The sequence below is a fragment of the Rhinoraja longicauda genome, chromosome 2, assembly GCF_053455715.1.
Source record: "Rhinoraja longicauda isolate Sanriku21f chromosome 2, sRhiLon1.1, whole genome shotgun sequence".
NCBI classification, from domain to species: Eukaryota; Metazoa; Chordata; class Chondrichthyes; order Rajiformes; family Arhynchobatidae; genus Rhinoraja; species Rhinoraja longicauda.
The window spans coordinates 50,356,885-50,373,829 of record NC_135954.1 but is presented as its reverse complement, the minus strand read 5'-3'; the positions used below and the strand labels follow the sequence as shown (position 1 = coordinate 50,373,829).

Here is a 16,945-nt window from a genome sequence, read left to right as displayed (position 1 = left end):
AGTGAATCACTACTTCACCTAGAAAGACTGGCTCGGTCGCTAGATGGTGATAAGGAAATTAGTAAAACAACAGGTATTGACCTCCTGTGGTCACATGTTGGGACATGGGACGGAAGCCAGAAGATAGCATAAAGGAGCCACAAAGGGAGCAAACCTTATGACATGCTGAAAGGGGATGGGAGGAATCTGGTTGGAGTTGGCAGAAATTGCAAAGGATAATATATTAAATATATTGAATCTGGTGGGTAGAAAGCAAGAGCTATGGGAATTTGTTCTGTCTGGGGCAGAAGGGTGAAGTAGAGGTGCAGCAAATGGATGAGATGTGGTTAAGGGTTCTGTCCACTATGGTAAAGAAGCTACGGTTAAAGAAGGAAGATATTTCAGAGGCCTTTTTACAGAATGCCTAATCATCAGAGTAAATACAACCGAGAATAAGGAAATGAAAGGATGCAATTCTATAAATACATTAATTTAAAAAAAATCATGCATATTTTTTGTAATAGTTTATTGTCACGTGTACTGACATCCACTGAAAAGCTTTGTGCTAGCCAGACAAAATCATACCAGATGTGAGCACATCAGATCATGCATGAGGAAAAAAATAGCAAAATACAGTACAGCTACAGAAAAAGAGCAGATAGAAAAAAGAATTGTCCTCCCATAAACTCTAACCAGTTTATTCATGTCCCATTTATTCATAAATAGTACAACAATATCTGCTCTAGCAGATGGTCTCAGTCATGAACTGATAAAGGAATGCAAACACAATTGATATTACAAAGTGGTAAAGTTTATCTCCTTTTGGTCAGTGGATGACATGAGCAAGAATGCCTCATTTCACCCCTCAACATAGGCTTATTAAAACAGTAGTTATTCCTCACAATGAATGAATTGTATTGTTTGTTTGTTTTTGTATATATTGAACTTTTTTATTGTCTATTATGGTATGTACTGGGTATTACTTTTACATATATGCTGCGTTGCTGTAAGTAAGAATTTCATACTTCTGTTTCAGGACATATGACAATAAAACATCATTGACTCTTGAATTCCTTAACGGACGATCACGGTGGCGAAGCAGAAGAATTGTTGCCTTACAGCGAATGCAGCGCCAGAGACCCGGGCTCGATCCTGACTACGAGTGCTGTTTGTACGGAATTTGAACGTTCTCCACATGACATGCTTGGGTTTTCTCTGAGATCTTCGGTTTCCTCCCACACCAAAGATGTAGTTTGTAAGTTAATTGGCTTGGTAAATGTAAAAATTGTCCCTAGTGGGTGTAGGATAGTGTGCGAGAATCGCTGGTCGGCACGAACCCGATGGGCCGAAGGGCCTGTTTCCGCTCTGTATCCTTAACTAAACAGGAAGATGCTGGATGGGGGAAAGACAGTGACAAGAACGTATAAGTGGGAATGGGACAGCTGAAAAGGAAAGGGGGAGAAATAAAGGAGAATGCATGAAAGAATAGATAGCAGGATAAACGAGGGGGAAATGTAGTTATTTTTGTGCATAGTGAGCACAGATGTATGATAAGACAGTGCAAATATATATTTTATATTGTCAAAACAAGTATATGACCTAATTTCTGTGGATTTATGGAACACTTAAGGATAAATTGGCAAATCTAAACCACATTGCTGGGAAGGTTATTGCCTAATGCTTCAAGTATAAATATTCATGTCCAGATTACTGGAACATGAGATTAAAAACAGAAAGGCAACAGCATTGTGAACCCCTTACCAGAATTAACATGTGTATTGTGACTACACACCACTTATAATCCAAGTGAAGCACTGCAAAACTTAGATGTTGAGAATATGAAATTGTAAAATTAACAAAAGATTAAATTTGATGGAGGTAGATGGGATAGAAGGTAGTAACGATAAAAGAAAGGGGACAGAGGAAATAATTCATCGCACCATTTAAGCCAGACAATTCTGCAGTCACGACTTTAGCAAAAAAGTCTGCAAGTTTTATACAATTGATTGAAAATATTAGGTACGTCACAGCTGAAACCATAAAAGACAGATTGATATAGGAAAAGTGATAGAGTCATAGAGCACACAAACAGGTTGTTCCGCCCATCCCATCAATATCGACCATCGAGTAACCAACTACACTAATTTCATTCATTGGCACTTGGTCCGCAGCCTTCCATGCATTGAGGATTCAAGTGCTCTTCCAGATACCTATTAAATGTTGAGGGTCTCTGCTTCCACCATCCTCTCAGGCAATGCATTCCAACCGCCCTTTGAGAAAAATTCTTCCCACATGCCCTCTAAACCCCTCACTCCTACGTTAAGTTAACACCATGCAGTTATAGACTATTTACAACCAAGTTATACATTTGTTTAACTAAACAAAAATCATGGAAAATTCATATTATTTGAAATAACAACTCTCTGTATGAATACAATTTACCAAGTTAATTTTCAAGGTTGTCAATATGCACACAATCAGGTCAGGTGAAATGTAAACATATCTGGCAGAGCAGGTCAATCTGACATAAATACAGTCAGGGAATGACATTTTGGCAGCAACTTCACATTAAATGGTAGGACTTGAGATTATTGTAGAAGCGAGGGATGTAGGAGCACAAGTACATGGTTCCCTGAAAGTGGCATCATGGGTAGATGACATGCTGAAGGAGGGTCTCGACCCGGAACGTCATCCATTCCTTCTCTCCTGAGATGCTGACTGACCTGCTGAGTTACTCCAGCATTTTGTGAATAAATGCTGTTCTTCAGTAGTCAGTGATTGAATATATAAGTTGGGATTTTACAGTATATTACAGTTGTACAAGACATTGGTGAGACTACACTTAAAATATTATGGTCAGTTTTGGTCACCCTGCTATAGGAAAGATGCCATTGAGCTAGAAAGAATTCAGAGAAGATTTACAAGGATGTTGCTAGGGCTGGAGGGCCTGAGCCACAGGGAGCGATTGGACAAGCTTGGATTTTATTCCTTGGAGTGCAGGAGGCTGAGGGGTGATATTATAAAGGTGTATAAAATCATGAGGGAAATAGATAGAGTGAATGCAGTCTTTTGCCCAGGGTAGGGAAATCAAGTAGTAGAAAGCATATGCTTAAGGTTAGATGGGAAAAATTTAATAGGATCCGAGGAGCAACTATATCACACAGAGGATGTGGGTACATGGAACGAGCTTGCCAGAGAAAGTAGCTGAGGCAGATACAATAATGACATTTAATGAACATTTGAACAGGTACATGGATAAGAAAGATTTAGAAGGATATCAGACAAATGTGGGCAAAAGGGACCTTAGATGGGGCATCTTGGTTGCTATGGTCATGGCTGTATGACACTGACTCCATCACTGTGTTAATTCAGTCACCGAGTATATACAAGATATTACGGTTATTAAAATATATGAGGAAGTGGTGTTGAGGTAAAAGGTTCGCCATGATTTTACTGAGTGCAGATTAGGGGACCTATTCCTCCTTCTATTTCTTGTGCTCTAACCAAAGAACACAAGAAAAAGATGGATATTTTCTGAGGTGGAACTAAAAGATTTGCAAACACATACTCAATCGTACGTTAAAAACAGAAGTTTCACTCTCTGCAGAATCAAAAAGATCCATTTGAATCTTGTGTTTTAGACAAAATCTCCACTTCTTGTAAACTTTTTTAGAATTTCAACATGGGATTTACATCCAAAGAGAACTGTAAAAATGAAAATTAATAAAACAATATTAAAGTTATTTTTGACAGTTAAATTCATATTCAGGTACCTATAATATTTACAAATGGTAATCCTGATTTTATATGGTTATATTGCACTAATCTCACTCAAACATGCAGCTATGAATATGCAAATATGTTATTAAACAAAATTTGCAAATAGAATAGAATAGCCTTTATTGTCATCCAAAAACATGTTTTTGGACGAAATTACGTTACCCACAGTCAACAATAAGAAGCAATAAAAAGAAAGCAATAAAACCCACAATCACAAAACCAACATAAAACAAAAAAGCATCCATCACAGCGAGTCTCCTCCGCTGTGATGGAAGGCCAGAATGTCTTTCTCTTCCCTGCCGTCTTCTCCCGCGGTCAGGCAGTCGAAATTGCCACTTTGGGGCGGTCGGGGCTCCTGACATTGAAGCCCCGAAGGGCGGTGGAAAATCCCGCAGCCTATTCCAGGCCGCGGCGGACGTTGAAAGGTCCGCAGTGGGCCAACCGAAGCCCCGCAATTCGGGGTGGGCGAAGACGCTGCCGGAGCTCCCGAAGTCAGCCCCCACCCAGGGACCTCCGAGCTTCAGACGTCCACAGGGCCTGCGGCCCGCGGCCGAAGCCTCCAAAAGCGAGTCGCAGCCGCACTTGCAGCGCCATCACAGCCTCCAAAGACAGCCAGCTCCGCAGGTGGTGAGTACAGTCCGGTCCACGGGCTCTGCGAACCAGAGCCCCAGGTGGTCCCAGCTCAGCTGGAGGCCGCCAGCTCCAGGTGTTTGGCCAATGGTAGGCCTCAGCGGGAACAGCCCAGAAAAAAAGGTGTCGTCTCCATACAAAATGGTTTCGATACTTTAAAAAGCACATTCATGCATGCAACAGTTTTGAGGAAATCTCACAAATACAAACAATAAATGTACAGGAGGGACACCAACAAATCGTCTAACTTTTTTAGTAGAAAAGGTCAGGTAAACATGCTGGAACATAGTTTTAATACCATACCTGCAACGAACACGTTCAATAGTATCATGTGTCAGCCTGCTGGCAATATTTCCACTGTGGGGGTTACCTAAAAACACACGAGTAAGAAAATTAATTAGTATTGACCAGATTATACAGATCTTCTAAAGCTCAGAAACAGTCTAAAATATATTATTTAAAAAGTAGCACACCCTCCATATGTTCATTTGAAATTTACAATAGTTACAATGCTATTGAATTCCAGGAATTAAAGTTGTGTTGTGACTATCTTTAAGTTTAGTTTTGATTATTGAGACAACTACAATGTTTTTGAAATTAAGGCAGTGCATGGTACACTGGATTTTTTATGACATAAATTGAGTACAGATCTAAAGATGGATTACTGCAACTACACAGAACAGTACTGAAACTGCACCTGGATTATTATATTCTGTTGGTTCCCTTACCTAAAAACCATTAATTATTTAACAGAAAGCAACAGATTACTATTTATCTCTATGGATCAAAAGAGTAACAATTCTTAAATGATTAAAAGTTATATTCAGCGAAGTATCAGCAGAAACTGGGTTTCTTTGTACATGGATCATTCAAGTATCTTAATGGGCAGAGAAAACCTATATGCTACAATCATAGCTGGATAACACACCTTAAGATAAGTATTGGAAGATACTTGGAAGAACCAATTTTTTGGATTTACCAAAATGATACCTGGGTTAAATTTGGAGACATTCCAAACCAATTATTGTTTTTTTTCAGGGCTCTAAAGGTTAAAAGATACTAAGATAAGGGGAGAAATGACAGCTTTTTCTTGATGCCACCATGTTTCTTGGGTTGGGGAAAACAGAACTAGATGCAGGTCTTACCATAGATATTTTCCGCAAGGTCTTGGTAAAAGTGATGAATTTGACTGTGCGGATATAGAGTTGCACCTCCATGGTCCAGGTAAGTGACTCCTAACAAAATCAAATTAAAGTTAATTTGTTTTCAGCGCAGAAATCTGAAAACAAAGAAAATTAGCTTCCGTTTGAAAGCACCTTTAAAGTAGTATAACACATAATTCATCAACCAAAAACAGTTGTTTATCTACTTACGGAGACATTAGGGCATATGACCAAAGGGTATATAGGCCACAAAGTATGTTTTAAGGAGCATCTAAAAGGAAGAAAGAGGGATTCTGAGATAATTACAGATTAAGGAATTGGCAACTGATTGTAAAGCTGCCAATGGAAGATCGATTAAGTTAATGGAATAACTAGAACTCTGAAATTAAAGAAATGTAATAATTCTGGAGGAAATTACTAATTACTAATCAGAATCTCAAGGGATCTAAAAACAAAGGTGACGTGTAAAAATCAAGGCGTTGCTTAAACAGTGCCAACTAGATAACACTTGATTGATAGGTCAATAGGACATGGTGGCAAAGGGTACAGAGGTAGAATTAAAGGCAGTTTTAGAAGCATCACAGTTAAGAGGTCCAAAATCCAACTCAATGTTAAATATGACCGAGGTTGCAAACAGTCCGATTCAGTTCAAGAATGCAGGGCCTTCCCGGGTTACAAATGCCTGATGTATGGATACCCTGTACATTTGAACGAGAATTTGTGAGAAGGGTGGGGTGGATTTGCAAGCAGCTGCGGGGCTGCAGGCGTCTTTTGCCCGCAGCTGCTTGATGGTTAAGTGAACAGGAACCTAATTGCAGAATTAAATACTGAGGCGGGCAAAATAGCCCTGATCTTTATGGGTGGCCAAAGCCATAAAGGGAAAAAAGGGAAAAATGGTGCATAACACAGAGATCTGCCAATTTTAATGACAGACATAATCTTTTGGGGGCAGTAGATGGGGGAGCTCAGGTTCAGGAAGTCATTGGAAAACACCATTAATTAGGAGAGTGCCATGTCATCAGCTATCTCCATAATTTAGCAGCCCTCCTTGTGGAAAAGGCAGGCCATGTTAAGATAACAGAGGAAAAACCATTTCCTCTGGCAAGTACAGTATTGACTGGAGGTGGAAATACAAGTTAATTGCATAAAATGTAGAAGAGGGGGGGAACCAAAGTGAAATATTTTCATGAGTTGTCTAGATCTGGAACAGGGTGCACAAAAAAAGTGATGCAAACCAGATCCATAAGTTATTTAAAAACAGAATTGGGGTGGTATCCAAGTTGCAGGCAAAAATAGCTGGGATAAGACAACACACAACCATTTATTCAGTATCAAAGCATAATCTTCCATATTTCTGTATTTTCATTAGCTTTTACATTGCGAATCTGGACACAGGAATTCAGGAACAATATTTTTAATTGGAGAAACAGTAGCATGCTTGACCAAATTATCTCCTTAACTTCACTTCATCTGAAAATTATACTTGTCATGTTATGTAGAAAGCCACAGCAAATTGACTAGCTCTAATTAAATTGTGAACGGCATGTACAGGCTAACCAAACCACTCTATGCAACAGGAAAATATTGCCAATATTTTCTCATCATACTTCATTGATTGGTCCAAAAATAACAGGAATGATCTTAAATTGCCTCAGAGCACAGAAAGAGCCATTTCAGCCCATCAAGTTTGTGCCATCTCAAGTGAGCAATCTCATTTTCCGCAATAACTTTCCCTGTAACGTATTCTCCTTAGATTCTGCCACTTACCTATACATTTGGAAAATTTAGAGGTAGCCAGTACACCTACAAACCTTCATGTCTTTGGGATGTGAGAGAAATCGGAGAACCTAAAGGAAACTTACATGGTGACAGGGAGAACATGTAAACTACACACAGACAGCACCCAAATTCAAGATTGAAGCCTTGTAATGCATTCTGTGAAGCAGGACCTAATAGATGTGGCATGACCAATGTCAGTTAACATTTTTAACACAAGCCTTAGGTCATCTTCTGTACTGTACCGAAATTCAACATTTGCAAAATGCTGTGATATATTCACAACATGCAAAGATGTATTTTTAATGCTTCAGCAGTTATACACTCAAGTCTGGTACGTTGGCACTTTCTCCAGTGCACTCTGTTCTTTTTAGTTTCTCATCCTTTTTTAATCATGGAGAACAGCTAACACATTCTTATGGAGCATAAACACTGATATATTTTGATTCATCAAGTGTATTCTTTGGATTATATTCATAGCAATTCAGAAGAATCTCACAAACGCAGGTGTGGTTTTCAATGCATTTGCTCATTTTTTTATGCAACTGAGTTTATGCAACAATACAAAATTTGTTGCTCTTGGGACAAGCCAGCAGCCTTTCCCTTGACCACTACAATTCCAAAATGCATTCCATATTAACTTCAAACCCCCTTAGATTCGTCCCATTACTTCATTCCATTTAACCCCATCAATCAATTCTCACTTTACCTCACTCCATCAACAACTACATACAATGAGGTTCTGACATTGTCCCTAAAAACACTTGTACCCTGTCAATATTACTAATTCTACTATTTTAAAGAATCCCCACATTATTGTCAATTTAGAAGTAGCCAGTTCACCTCTAAACCTTCACGTCTTTGGGATGTGGGAGGAAACCGGAGCACCTAGAGGAAATTCACATGGTCACAGGGAGAACATGTAAAGTACACACATACACGGCGGCATGTTCACACAATAAAATCTGAACAATCGTGGAAAATATATTCTTATAGGAGACAAATAAGACATCTTTTTCACCAAGATGAAATTGTCAATCGATTATTTAAGGTTCTGACTGCCAAGACAAAGAACAATCATAATTTTTTACTCATATACAAGCTAAAATATTAAAAGCAATTGTGTTGGTATTGGCTCTATTCTCATTAAATGAATAGGATTATCCTTTTCTAGGTGTTAAATTCTGCTGTCAAATGCATGCTCTATGCGTGCAGTGGCAACAGCTTTGACACCAAAAATTGCAGAGTTCTGAGCGTCGCCCAATCTATTACGCAAACTAGCCTCCGTCCCCACCCCACCTGTCCATCTATACCAAGTTGACATCAAAGCAGCCAACATAACAAGGACCTGCCACACGCTGGTGATTCTCTCTTCCACTCTTTCCTGTCGGGCTAGATACAAAAGCTTTCCAAGCACATACCACCAGATTCAAGAACAGCTTCTTCCCACTGTTATCAGACTCTTGAACAGATCTCTCTTCTGTTACGGATGAATTCCCGATATTCCAATCTACCTTATTGCGCTCCCCACACTTTTTTTAACCTGCACTTTCTCTGCAGCTGTAACACGATTTTCTGCTATTCAATAGTCAATAGTCAATAGTCGTTTATTTGTTACATACACATAAATGTGTAGTAAAATGAAACATTACCCGCAGTTGAACAATAAGACCAATAAGATTAATCAATAAAAATGCAATAACACATACAATCACAACTAACACCAAACAAAAAGAAACATCCATTACAGTGAGTCTCCTCCAGTCCCTCCTCACTGTGATGGAAGGCCAGAATGTCTTTTTCTCTTCCCTGCCGTCTTGTCCCGCGGTCAGGCTGTTGGAGTTGCCACCTCGGGGCGGTCGGGGCTCCCAATATTGAAGCCCCCGCTGGGCGGTGAAAAAAAATCCCGCAGCCTATTTCAGGCCGCGCCGGATGGTGAAAGGTCCGCGGCGGGCCGACCCAAGCCCCGCGATTCGGGGCGGGCGAACACGTTGCCTCTGCCGCTGCCGGAGCTCCCGATGTCGGCCCCCATCCAGGGGCCTGCGGGCTTCCGACGTCCACGCGGCCCGCGCCGGAGCCTCCGGAGACGAGTCGCAGCCGTTCCCGCAGCATTCGCAGGCAGCCAGCACCGCAGGTGGTGAGTCCGGACCGCGGGCTCTGCGAACCAGAGACCCAGGTGGTCCCAGGTGCATGGCCGGTGGTAGGCCGCAACGGGAACGGAGACACGGCACAGAACAAAGGTCGCGTCTCCGTTCTGGAGAGAGAATGTTACAGTTACAGTTCCCGTTCCCTCCCACCCCCCCCCCCAAAACATAACATACAACGCTACATCATATTAACACTACAATTGAGACAAAAACAACAAAAAACACAAAAGACACATGTATAGTATGATTTGTATGGATAGCATGCAAAACAAAGTTTTGACCATGACAATAATAATAAACCATACACCAAACCAAAGTTAGCATGGATTAAGAAAGGGAAATCATGACTTCATGTTCATTGTCATGTTCTTCAAGAGCATGACAAGTAGAATAGATCATGGGGAACCAACGTATGTGGTGCATTTAGATTTTGCACAAAGTTCTCAATAAAGAACTTGGTCCAAGACTGGATCACACAGATTTGGGGTAATTTACTCGCATGGTTTAAGAATTTGTTTCTGGATAAAAAGCAAACAATAGGAATAAATGAGTCTTTCTTATGTTTACGCACTATGACTAGTGGGTCAGGGATTGATACTTGGGTCATTGGCAGATACATTAACAAGACATAGGCATTCAGACAGACTCATGCGAAGGCAGAGTGAAAAGGATACAAACCACACGCAGGTAGATGGGATTAGTTTCCCTTAGCTTCATGACCTACAGACCATAATCTGGGGATTGCACGGCAGGTGAGATCACGACCCCTGACCCGTACTGGTGCCATGCAACGCCTTCTGGGAGGCAAGCCATGTACTGCAGGCAATCACTTACAGTTCCTCTTTGCTTAGTCTTTTTCTTCTATTTTATGTTTTGAATAACTTCTGTTGTGGAACTTCGCCAGTCCTAATGAGAGGGTGTTGCAGTTGAATGTTGCGGCTGCACTTTGCTGCAGCTCGGTTCAACCCGTCTTCACCCTTCTGCGCTTCTCCTGCTCCCTCCCGGTGCTCTGAGTGAACTGCCACCTCTCCCCATCCCTGCACTCCTCGCTGCTCCAGGCTTGGCGCCCCTGCTCTGCGCCTCGCTTCCTGCGGCTCTTCGGCCCCTCGCCGCTTCTGCTGGCCCTCCAGCCATTCTCCCCGCTCGCCCTCTCCGTCAGCCGGGCTCCATTTCCACTTGGCCGGCACTCAACACCTCGAGGCTAGGGCCACCGAGCAGAGCCGTGGCCTGGTCCACCTCGGCTCCCAACACCCAGCCCAGCTCTCGCTGCTGCTCGGCCTCTCCCCGGTTCTCTTCCCCTCCTCCTCGGGCTCAACGCTCCACTCCTCCTCGTCTTCCACCGCCTCCTCCTCCAAGGCCGTCAAGCCCGGCTCCCTGGGCTCGTCGCCCTCAGGCAGGTCGCCGGACACCTGTGCTCGCTGCTTCTGGCCCTGCAGACCCTCCAGGCCCCTCGGCTCGGGTTCTTCCCGCTGCTCCTCTCCCAACTCGCTCAACCCCGTCCTTTCCTCCTCTTCTCCCCCCCGCCGGCCGGTCAGCAGCCCTCTGCTTCTCGGTCTTGCTCTCCTGCCTCCCTTCCCGGCCGCATTTCCCCTTCTCCCACCGGCTAGCCAGACGTCTTCCCAGCTGCTTTTTGCGTCCACGGGCTTGACAGCCCTTCTCCGGGTTCCTCTTCCTCTGTCTGCCAAATCTTCCAGCTTCCCCATTTGTACAGCACACAAATTGATTATTTTGGCCGTTTTTTCAAGGTAAGAATGTACCTGTTGCGAGGGTTGCTAATGTATGCCGGTTGCTAGTGTATGCCGGATACTGCCATGTCATCCAGATGGCTTGAGCGACTCCGTGCCCTTTGACCTTACGTGCAATCCCCCTATTAGTAAGAATGGATGGTCGGCAAAAAGACGGTGGGCTGAAAAGCCTATTCGTGTCCGACCCTGATCCAAGTTCTGTCCACGAAGGTTATGGAGGCCCTGCCAATGAGTTTATTCAAATCAATCGGTTAAAAGACATTAAGAAAAGTCACTAGATGTGAGGATAAAGCACGGGAAAATGGAGCAAAATTCAAATATCAGCTTTGATCATTCACGGGCAGAGAAGCTAAAGATAAATTCTTAGCTCTTACATACAGTGTTCTGATAGGGTTCTTTTAAAATAATCAAAAGATTTGAACGGTTTGAGAAAACTTCAATTTATCGCTCAAAATGTTAAAAATAGATATTAGAAATATAAAATATTCACAATTTAATTCAACAGAATTCAGGAGAACTACTTTGTAGAAACCACTAAAAATGCAAAACTTACAACCAATGGTGGTGGTGATTAACAGTTAAAATAGAAAACCGCACTGGGAAGAGAACGGAAGTACATGTTGACAGGGTACATTGCGAAGGATGGCCAGAATAGACATGTGATATAATCTTTAAATGGCAACAATGCAACATGAACACATTACGTGCATTCAGGTCGAGTCTGAGACATTTAAAAATCATAGATTTCAGCACGTGGAACACTGTGCACAAGGGGTCTCCTCTTCACAACTGAAGAGTTTTTAAAAAGTATCCTACAAATTTATATGATCAAATAATTTGAACTTTCCCAAGATGCTTTCAGGGAAGCATCCTGGGTTAAAATTAGCTGTCGCATTTCCTAAGCTAAATCGACCATAATTAAACATATTTAGACATGGTGTATATTCAAATCTCCTACAGCTAAAATCGAAAGCAAATCCTGAGGCACTCAGCGCTTTAGATTTGAGATCCAGCGCTTTACTCCCACCAGCGGCCGTACTCCAGCACGAACTACCGCCTCAAGTTAACTCAGCGCCCTACTGCCCCGCCCAGTTACCTGACAATCTGCCGAACTCCCGAGCCCTCGCCGCACTTATCTGCCCCCCGGAGTCGTACTGTGTGAAGGTTTCCTGGAACCAGTCCTGGCTGGGCAGCGCGTTACTCTGCTCCATGCCTCCTCCCCGGACGAGTGGCGCGCTGCAGCGCCCGGCCGCCCCTCGACAGAGTCAGAGAGGCAGCAGCGGCTCCACCCCCAGTGAGCGGCGAGGGCGGAGGGACAACGCTGGCTGGATAACCCGGTGCGGGGTACATAGAGCTGTAGCCGAGAGAGCAATTCGGACTCGACGTGCTGCCTTTGAAAACTAGCGTTGAGGTTACAGAAACAGTGAATCCAAATCCTAGTCGCCCGGCCCCCGCTCGGTCCCTCTGGACATAAATGCTATTACCACTTATAGCACTTTTACCACAATAGCACTTTCACTTTCTCCGTGCATTCGACCTTCCAAAGTGCAACACCTCACTTCTGCTTGGATTAAACGCCATCTGCCATTGCTCCGCACATTTCTGTAACTGATTACTTTGTTACTTTCCAGTTACTTTGACAATCTTCCGCACTGTCTGCAACTACACTAATGTTGGTGTTATGGCGAGTCGTAGGCGAAGTATGTTGAGGTAGACGTTTATTGTAACATTAACAACCGTGACAATCAACGCATCAAACGACAGACAACCATAAATCTTACTGTCTCCTTCGGAGGACTAAACGAGACTGCTCCGTTCCTTTACCTGCGCACCACCTCACCCCTTTTACCAATCAGAGGGTTCGATGGTCTGGACCAATCCCTGTGTCCCTACATGACCCCCCCCCCAGAACCCTCGGTGCAGTACCGGGCAGGTGCCCGGACCACCCGACCGGAGCGGGTGCGGAGAGGAGAGGGGGGCCCTGTCGGGGGTGGGGACGGGGAAACCGGCACCGCGGGAGGAGGGGAAACTGCCGGAGCCGGAGGGGGCAGTGGCAAGGAGACCGGGGGAAGCGGGGTCCCGAACGGGGGCAGCGAGGGGGAAAACTGCTGTACGGGAGCCGCGGCCGGAGGGCGGCCTCGGCGAGGAGGTTGAGCCGCTGTGACAGGCTGGTCTGGGTCCAAATAGGCAGGCTTGAGGAGGGACACCGAGACGACCTCTTGTCTTGTACCCACTTCTAACGTGAAGGTGACTGTGCCTCTCTTCACTACCCTGAACGGACCCTGGTAAACTGGTCGGAAAGGGGGGCGGTGGGCATCGATGCGCCGGAAAACGAACTCGCAGTCGCCCAAAGCCGGCGGGACGTGTGAAGGGGGTGGGTGTAGCCCCTGGAGTGGGGTAACGGGCCGACGAGATCCACATGGATGTGGAGGAATCGGACTGCGGGGACCGTGAACTGCTGGACGGGGGGCCGAGTGTGTCGGTGGACCTTGGAGGTTTGGCACGGAATGCAGGAGCGGGCCCAGGAGGCCACCTGCCTCCGCAGCCCATGCCAGACAAATCGAGCCGCAATCAGAGCCAAAGTGGCCCGTATGGACGGGTGTGCCAGGCCGTGAATAGTGTCGAAAACCTGGCGCCGCATGGAAGTGGGTACTACCGGGCGGGTGCGCGGCGGGGAAACGTCGCACCAGAGTTTAGTACGCGTGGGACCACAGGCTACCTGTGCCAACCGCAACCCCGAGGTGGTGTGGGGGTACAGGGAGGGGGTGTCTTCCAGTCGCTGAGCCTCCGCGAGCTCCTGGAAATCCACCCCGGAACTTACCTCGGCAACCGGGGAAACCGCCGGTCTGGACAGGGCATCCGCGACGGCGTTTAGTTTTCCCGCAATGTGCCGAACGTCGGTGGTAAATTCCGAAACGTAAGTGAGGTGTCGCTGCTGGCGGGCCGACCACGGATCGGAAACCTTCGAAAAAGCAAACGACAGTGGCTTGTGGTCAGTGAAAGCCACGAAAAAGCGACCCTCTAAAAAATAGCGAAAATGACGGATCGCCAGGTAGAGGGCCAGGAGTTCCCGATCAAAGGCACTGTAAGCTATCTCGGGGCGAGTAAGCTGGCGGCTGAAAAAGGCCAAAGGGTGCCAGAGGCCGTTAACCTGCTGTTCTAAGACGCCCCCCACTGCCACGCCGGAGGCATCGACGGTGAGGGCAGTGGGGGCAGAGGAGCGCGGGTGGACGAGCATGGTGGCGTTCGCGAGGGCCAGCTTGGCTGCTGCGAAAGCCGCGTCGGCAGCAGGGCACCACACGAGCTCGGTGGGGTTGCCCGCGAGGCATTGGAAAAGGGGGCGCATGATCCGGGCTGCTGCCGGGACGAAGCGGTGGTAAAAGTTTACCATCCCTACAAACTCTTGTAACCATTTGATAGTGTCGGGGCGGGGGAAGGAGCGGATAGCAGCCACCTTCTCGGGCAAGGGAACGGCACCTGCCTGTGTGATCCGATGGCCCAGGAAATCTACTGAGGATAGTCCGAATTGGCATTTGGACGGGTGTAGGATCAGACCGTGGTCCTGCAACCTTTGGAATATGGAGCGCAGGTGGGACCGGTGTTCGTGAGCCGACCGACTTGCCACGAGAATATCGTCCAGATATATGAATACAAAAGACATACCCCGACCCACATGATCCATAAGGCGTTGGAACGCCTGGGCGGCGTTTTTGAGGCCGAAAGGCATCCTCAGCCACTCGAAAAGCCCGAACGGGGTGATTGTGGCGGTCTTAGGAATGTCTGCGGGGCGAACCGGGATCTGGTGATACCCTCGGATTAAGTCCAGTTTTGAGAAAACCGTGGCACCCTCTAGGCTGGCAGAAAAATCCTGAATATGCGGGATCGGGTATCGGTCAGCCGTGGTGATGGCGTTCAGACGTCGGTAATCACCACATGGTCTCCACCCCCCAGATGCTTTAGGGACCATGTGTAACGGTGAGGCCCACGGGCTGTCTGACGGGCGTATGATCCCCAGTCGTTCCAAAGTGAGGAACTCTTCGCAAGCGACTGCCAGCTTATCAGGGGGTAGGCGTCGGGCTCGGGCGAAAACAGGCGGTCCCTCCGTAGGGATGAAGTGCACGACTCCGTGCTTGGCGGCAGGTGTGTCGAATCGCTGGACTAGGAGCTCCGGGAAATCAGCGAGTATCGCAGCAAACGGGTCGGAGGTCGTAGTGACGGCCTGGACGGTCGGGCTGGATGACACGGAAACCGAAGGAGCGGGGGGGGGTCAACGCTACTGGACGATGGTTGCAGGCTCTTCCCGCGGACGTCAGGGATTAACGAAAAAGCCCAAAGGAAATCCGCGCCCAGGATTGCCTGGCCTACATCTGCGATGATTAAAGTCCAGTTGTAGATCCTGGAACCAAAGGACAGGGACATGTCCCGTGTTCCGTAGGTACGGACAGGGCTGCCGTTGACCGCAATGAGTGGGGGGCCGGTCTTACCTGATCGCGTTTCTTGGCAGGATGGAGGCACAATGCTGACGATCGCCCCGGTGTAAACGGTACCCGTATGTTGCTCCGCCAGGTAGAGGCGATCGTTCTGGCCGATCGAGATTGCCTCTACATTTGATCGGCCGAGGCATTTCGCGAGAATGTGCAGGGGCTTCTACAGTTGCGTGCCGCTGCTCCCCACCTTCTGTGAAAGAAACACCAGCCGCGCTGGTGTGTTTCTATGTCGCGGGCCTGTTTCAAAATGGCCACCGTCGACATATCAGCTTGGTGGGTTTTTTGAAAAGTGGCGGGCGGATGGGCGCCATCTTGGCCGCGCGGTCGGTCGCTCACCTGTGTTGAAACCCGATTTACTGACCCGGGGCGCCTCGCCTTTGCCGCGACCAGTGCGTCCGCCTTTTCTGCGAAATCCATCGGGTCCCCGAAAGTAACGTCTGCTAGGACTACGCGGACGTCCTCTGGCATCTTTTCGCGGAATGCCTCCTCGAACATGAGGCATTTGGTGTGTTCTCCCGCTAGAGTCATCATCTCCGTCATGAGGACCGACGGCGGTCGGTCCCCGAGCTCAGGTAAGTGCAGGAGTGTGCAGGAGCGCTGTTGTTGGCTGCGCCCGAAGGTTTTCAGCAGCAGCGACTTGAGGCCCGCATACTTGTCGGTTTCTGGCGGGTCGATGACGTACTGTGCGACCCGTGCGGACGTTTCCAACGGCAGGACGCTCAGTAGGTGGTAGAACCTGGTCGCGTCCTCCTGTATTCCCCGGAGGTGGAACTGTGCCTCTGCTTGGGCGAACCACAGGCGTGGTTGGTGGGCCCAGAACGGGGGCAGATGAACGCCGACTGCGTTTGGCGTCGATGCCTCCCGATGGGACATCTTGGTGATCTGTGATCACGTCGGGGTCACCACTATGGCGAGTCGTAGGCGAAGTACGTTGAGGTAGACGTTTATTGTAACATTAACAACCGTGACAATCAACGCATCAAACGACAGACAACCATAAATCTTACTGTCTCCTTCGGAGGACTAAACGAGACTGCTCCATTCCTTTACCTGCGCACCACCTCCCCCCTTCTACCAATCAGAGGGTTCGATGGTCTGGACCAATCCCTGTATTCCTAAAGTGTCGTGAAATTTACTAACCAACTACACTTCACAAAGGTCCCAGCCTTGCAAAACTCCACTGGCCACAGACTTGCAGCCAGAATAACACCCTGCCACCACAAATCTGTCTTCTATGA

The 16,945-nt window shown here is 46.6% G+C and overlaps 1 protein-coding gene across 2 annotated transcripts in view; it reads right to left on the bottom strand.

Moving 5' to 3' along the window:
• Positions 1-12,499, bottom strand: part of mocos (molybdenum cofactor sulfurase) — a 108,439-nt gene extending 95,940 nt beyond the window's left edge. For both annotated transcript variants that reach the window (XR_013548718.1, XM_078418743.1), the window contains exons 1-3: positions 12,317-12,499; positions 5,535-5,624; positions 4,693-4,759 (exon numbers count right to left, since the gene is read on the bottom strand). Coding sequence is in view for 1 of the 2 variants with exons in the window: in XM_078418743.1 (XP_078274869.1) it covers positions 4,693-4,759; positions 5,535-5,624; positions 12,317-12,431 (272 nt within the window). In the remaining variant the exon portion in view is untranslated. The remainder of the gene's footprint in view (positions 1-4,692; positions 4,760-5,534; positions 5,625-12,316) is intronic.
• Between the last annotated feature and the right edge of the window lie 4,446 nt (positions 12,500-16,945).